At 53.3% G+C, this 6,206-nt stretch overlaps 1 protein-coding gene across 1 annotated transcript in view; it reads right to left on the bottom strand.

Moving 5' to 3' along the window:
• Positions 1–6,206, bottom strand: part of SORCS2 (sortilin related VPS10 domain containing receptor 2) — a 117,707-nt gene that overhangs the window by 86,577 nt on the left and 24,924 nt on the right. Inside the window, exon 6 of the mRNA XM_007956317.1 lies at positions 43–132. Coding sequence (XP_007954508.1) covers positions 43–132 — 90 coding nt within the window. The remainder of the gene's footprint in view (positions 1–42; positions 133–6,206) is intronic.

Genomic DNA, 6,206 nt, shown 5'->3' with positions numbered 1-6,206 from the left:
AGGGTCTGCTCACAGGCTGTGGAGCCAGCTGCCTGCTCTTACCTTGGGCAATGCGTACTTCGGCAGTTTCATCAGGAAAAATTCATGGCGACGATAGGAGACATAGTATTTGGTCCGGTTTGTCGAGGTTGCCTAATGGGAGGCAGAAACATGCTTCAAAAGGGTGGTCTGCTGTGCAGCCAGATCCTTATGACAGAAATTGCACCTGTACTGCGTAGGGGAAATGGCCTTTTACTTTGGTTACAACTGCTCTGCCTGAAACGGACAGACTCCTATTCATCCTTCAAAGCCCTAGATCAAATGCCTTCCTCTGTGAAACCATCCTCTACCTCCCCCAGTTAGAACTGATCTCTGTTCCCCAAGCTCTTCCAGCACCTCGTTTCCCTGCACCTGAGTTATGGAACAAGGTGGAGAAAGTTGTATTCCTAAGAACTCTCAGGGACACTGCAGCGCTGGGCCACTGTGTGGCGGAGGAGACAAGTCCAAGCTAGTCACGAGCCCCGGAACAGGAGAGATGGAACCAGAACACTTCTACTGTGCGGCCCACCCAGGCGCCTCCCCCAGGGCATGTGTGTGCCTTCTCACAAGCCCAACCCCACTTTACAGTCGAAGGCACTGAGGGGCAGCCAGTAGGAGACGAGCCAGGGAAAGGGGGGCTCGTCTTGGGGTGAACAAGTGCCAACTCAGCAGAGGGAGTTGTGGGGAGCAGAAGGCGGTTGGGGGGGACTGTGCACAGAACCTCTGAGTCTCACTGGGTGTGTGTGTGCGTGTGAGCCTGCGTGTGTGAATCAGGTGAAAGGGGAGATTCCTCAGGGTGCGTTCTGCCTCCAGACCGTGAACAGATTCTGGTGGAATCTGCTCTCCACCTGCCGCCACCAACCTAGGGAGCTGGGGACGCAAGTCTGCAGAAGTCTCCAGCCAGCACCAGACCTATGGACTCTGGACTTGCAGCCCCTACAGTCACGTGAGCTGATTCCTTGAAGCAAATCTATCTCTAAGTATATATACTGAGGAGCTCTGGTGGTGTCAATTATAATGCACAGCTGCTAACCAAAAGGTCTGTGGTTTGAAGCTACTAGCTGCTCTGTGGGGGAAGGGTGCGGCAATCAGCTTCCTTAAAGACTCACAGCCTTGAAAACCCTCTGGGGGGGCAGACCACTCTGTCCTCTAGGGATGCTGTGGGTCAGAATGGACTCCACGGCAGTGGGTGTGGTTTGGGCTTTGCTTCTGTGAAGATTGACAGCCTTGGAGACCCTGTGGGCAGTTCCACTCTGTCCTTTAGGGGCGCTGTGGGTTGGAATGGACTCATCAGCAGTGGGGTGGTCTCTCATGTAGACATCTGTAGCCAGGTGTGGCTGAGTTGACTGAGTCATGGAGACCCCACGTATGTCCGTGTGTCACAGCAGAACTTTGCTTCCTGGGTTTTTAGTGACTGAAATTTCAGAAACACATCACCAGGTATTTCTCCCAAGTCCCCTGTTAGTGACCTCAAACAGCTAACCTCTCAATGAGTAGCCAGGTGCTAAAGTGCCTGGCCAGGGTCTCTTTCCACATCTCACTGGTTCTGTCTCCACAGAGACCTTGAGACAATGGAGAACACCATCAGGATGGGGCCGCAGTGGGAGGGACTTGGGATCCGTGACCAGAGACCAGCAGCAATGAGGGGACTGGCTGGCTGGGGAGTGGGGGAAGTGGCCTCTTGAGCCCGCCCCTGCTTGGCCTGCCCCAGGAGGTGGGTTTTCAGAGGGTGGAGGGAGAAGGGGCTGGCAACCTCAGCCGAGCCCTAAGCCAAGAGGGGTGGTTTCTCCCATCTCAGCACAGGGGTCTGGGTCCTGCTGCCCATGGGGAGGGAGAGGGGCCACCCTTAGTGTCTGTGTTCAGGCTCCTGGGAGGGGCAGCCAAGCCAAGAGGCACCTGAAGAGAGAAGGCGCAGGGACATCAAGTGGGTGGGACGTCGAGGTGCAGTGGGAACTACGTCACTCAGGCTGGGATGGGGAGAAGCAGCCCTTCCTGAGGCACCATCAGCTGGGCCCCCACACAGCATGGACGAGGCCAGTCTGTAATGTGTGAACACAGACAATGTGGGCATTGTCCAAACCACAACCCCTTCCCGGCCCACAGGAGCGGGCACAGAGCTCAGCCCTGCTCAGGCTTCCTTCCTCTCTCTGAATTAGGCCACTGGGTGCCTGGCACAGATTCAAGGAGACTTCGTGGCACAATGGTTAAGCACTGGGCTGCTAATCAAGAGGTCGGCAGTTCAAACCACCCCATGGCTCTGAGGGAGACAGGCCTGGTGATCTGCTCCGGTAAAGGTGACAGCCTAGGAAACCCTATGGGGCTGTCCCACTATGTCAGCATCAGCTTGATGGCACCCAGCAACAGCCACAGGCTCACCCCACTCCTGACAGCATCCCACCGTGCAAGGCCACCTGGAATCCCCAGATCACCCAACAGTGGTCCAGGTCATCCTGAGGTCTGCCCTTGCCCACTCGTGATACAACCCGTGGGTCCCCACAGTGTGTGTCCCCCACTACATCAAGTAACCCCAATTTCTCCAATGACAGGCATGCTCCCTGCTCTCTGGCCACAGGTGAACACTCCAATGTGTGTGTGTGGGGTGTCAGAGAGCTGATCCCGTCTTAGTCCAGCCCACTAGAGCTGTTTCTGGAAATGGTGCCAGGGGCTGGGAAGACAGCAGCAGGGCATACAAGCCTGACCCCAAGAACCAAGTAGTCTTCTGGGAAAATGGCAGAGATGGGTACAGGCCTGACCCCAAGACCCACATCATCTTCTGGGGAGATGGCGCAAATGGGCCCAACCCCGAGACCCAGGCCATCTGCTGGGGAGATGGCACGTACAGGCCTGACCCTGAGACTCCTGTCATTTGCTGGGGAAGCGGTGGGAATGGGCCTGACCCTGAGACCTGTGTCATTGACACAGGACACACTCAGTTTTAAGAAAACAACCCAGTTTCAAGAAAATGAAACTTAGATAGTAGAAATTCCCCAACAGGCACTCCCCCTCCTCTTTCCTGTGTCTTCCTGCCATGCACTTTTCTGCTTCTGTAAACCCACCAGCCTGCATTTTTTAAAGTAACCAATCTACCCCCGGAAGCAGAAACTTTTAAAAGCTCTGCATGGCCTTTGTTAGAGGCTCAGTCCACTGAGCCAGGTGCTGGCACAATAAAGTCCTTCCTTTTTAACCATCCTGCTAGGTGTTAGCGTTTCCTGTGGCGGCTCCGGTAACATTTCTGGTGCACTGGCCGGCAAACTCTCGGCTTCAGCCTCCTCCAGCTGCTCAAGGAACTGGTAGCGTGGCTAGTGTCAACCCCAGGAAGCTGGCGGTATGGGCCAGCCCTTGATCTGGGGAAAACAACCTGCTGAGTATGCTGGTGAGATATTTGCCACCATGTGGGTCACTTACATCAGGGTGAGAGCCAGCCCCACCTCTGACTCTGGGGACCTAGCAGGAATAGTAATGGCCACCTTCCGGACATCTGAACTGTGGTAGGTTATGGGCCCCCACAGGTAGCCAGGCCTGCCAGTAGGCAGAAGGGGAGCCTGATCACCTCCCAGGGCACTGTCTGAGTATTGCCAAATATCGGTGATGAGAAACCACAGTCACCCATAGGCAGTACAGGATTTCTGGGTTGGTGCATGTACTGGTGCAAGTGTGAGTAAGTATGTCTGGCTGACTGAGACCTTAAGGGATTAGAAAGCTGGGAGCATGTGCTGAGCTGCTCTCCTAACCAGTGGTGACCCTCATACGGCTAAGGGTGAGAGTCAGCCGATAGCTTGGCAGGACTTCTGGGTCAGGGGCTTATAGTGACTTGCCAAAGCTAAGAGGCACCTGAGCAATCCTCGTGAGAAGAATGGGAAGAGTTCTGTGAAGTGACTGGTGGCTACTTTACACTGCAATTGGGGGAGGGGACTCAGAGTCTAGAAGGAACCTCACTCCAGATCATGTTAAAAATTTTAAAAGGGGGTTCAGTGCACAGGTTATGGAGTAAGGATGCAGGCAGGGAGGCTTAGAACCCTTTGTGAATTAGAGTAGCCTACTTTCCAGGTTGAGTGGCCATCAGAGGGATCACTGAATAAAAAGGCTGTCATGACAGTCTGGCTGGTAGTGACTGGGGACCCCAGCCATCAGCATCAATTCCCCTACAGATACATGGCTTCAACTGGTTATAAGTCCACCCTCATGGCTCTGAGGACCAGCCAGTCAAGTGATGGCTTCTTGGAGTCACCACCCAAAGAGGGGAAGGAAGATTGGAACACTGCCTTCTGCTTTGCCTGAATCCTTGAAGCCCCCCCCCATTCTTCAAGAGGCACCGGAGGAGCCGGCACCCCCTCCTTATGCCCCAATGTACCCATCTTTAAGAGCCCCCCAGCCATGGACACCACCCACACTCCTACCTGACTCTACCACTGACTAAGAACCTACAACTCTGGCTGGGACCAGCCCGGGACAACCCCACCTCAGTCCACACATCCCACTGTTTCACTGAGCTGTGCAAATGCCACTCCAAGAAACAAGGGCACCCACTTTTGTGGACTCAGCCAGCCAGGTTCAAGGAGGACAGCGTACCCTAGTTTATCAACTGTTCACCACCACTGACCTCCTCAACTGGAAGTATCATGCCCTGGTGTACACTGAGAAGACTCAAGCCCTAACAGACCTCATGAAATCTATCTTCCATACCAATAACCCCACCTGGGAAAACTGCCTCCAACTTCTCCTCATGCTATTCAACACTGAAGAGTGAAGATAGGTATTGCAAGCCACTGCCTGGTGGGCAGAAGAGAATGCTCCAGCGTGAGTTATAAATGCACAGATGTATGCCCAGAGATGCCTCCCAGATGGAGATCTACACTGGAACCTGAATGAAAGGGAGGGCCTTCAGAACCTGGAAATTTACCGGGAAGCTCTGCTGCAAGGGCTGCAGAGAGGTTGTCAAAAAGCAATCAGCATTAACAAGGTGACTGAAGTCCTGCAGGCCTGGGGGAAAGCCCTAGCACTTTCTATGAGAAGCTCTGTGAAGCATACAGACTCTACACCTCATTTGACCCAGAGAGTCAAGAAAATCAATGGATGGTCAACACTGCCTTTGTGAACCAAAGTGCAGGAGATATCCACCAAAATCTTCAAAAACTGGAAGGTTTTTCAGGCATGAACTCCACCCAATTCCTAGAAGTAGCAAATGAAGTCTTCATAAACGGAGACCAGGAGGCAAAGCATGAGGCAGATTGAAAAATGAAGAAAAAGGCAGACCTCATTGCAGCGGCACTCACCCAGACTAGGCCGGGCCCACCTAACAACAGAGGGAGAGGAACCAAGCAAAGAGAAACAGTGGGAAGGGAAAGCCTCCCCTAGATCAAGACCAAAGTGCCTACTGCAAGGAGAGATGACAGTGGAAAAATGAAGCCCACAGAAACAAAATAATAAAAGGGAAAAACTCAGGCCACCAAAAGAGACGGGTCTATTTAGCACCACCTAATTGGAACTTTTTGAGGGGAAAGGTTATGGACTTCTTAGTAGACACAGGGGCTGAACATTCAGTGGTAACCGAACTCATGGCCCCAAGAACAGGAAAGTGAGTTAACACTGTTGGAGGTACTGGAACAGTGACCTGCCAAGCCTTTTGTCAGCCCAGAAAGTGCACTGTAGGGGGACAAGAGGTGGTGCATCAATTCCTGTTCTTACCAGATTGTCCCGTTACTCTTCTGGGATGAGACCTTCTTAGCAAATTACAGGCACAAATCTCATTCTCCAAGGGAGGGCAATTGAAACTGAAGGTACCACCCCATACTCACTCTCTCAGCCCCAGGGGAGGGGGAATGGAGAATGTTTCAGGACCAACCCACCCCAAATAAGGAGTCTCCTCTTTTCACTGAATGGCCAGAGGCGTGGGCTAAGGACAACCCCCCTGGGTTGGCAACCAGACAACCCCCAGTGCATATAGAGCTCCTACTGGGGACCAGGCCGGTCCAGAGCCACCTTAGAAGGCATAAAAAACACCTGCACCGACTGTTGGAGCATGGGATCCTAACACCCTGTTAACCTCCCTGGAACACCCCTCTCCTCCCGGTTCAAAAACCTGGAACACAAGCCTATCGACTGGTACAGGACCTCAGGGCTGTAAAGCAAGTCTCAGTGACCATCCACCCATCAGTGCCCGACCCCTACTCACTTCTGAACCTTTTACC

This window comes from Orycteropus afer, unplaced genomic scaffold (assembly GCF_000298275.1).
Source record: "Orycteropus afer afer isolate SDZICR_OR568_19922 unplaced genomic scaffold, OryAfe1.0 scaffold00605, whole genome shotgun sequence".
Classification (NCBI taxonomy): Eukaryota; Metazoa; Chordata; class Mammalia; order Tubulidentata; family Orycteropodidae; genus Orycteropus; species Orycteropus afer.
The sequence above is the reverse complement of the archived record's forward strand: the minus strand, read 5'-3'. Positions and strand labels throughout refer to the sequence as shown.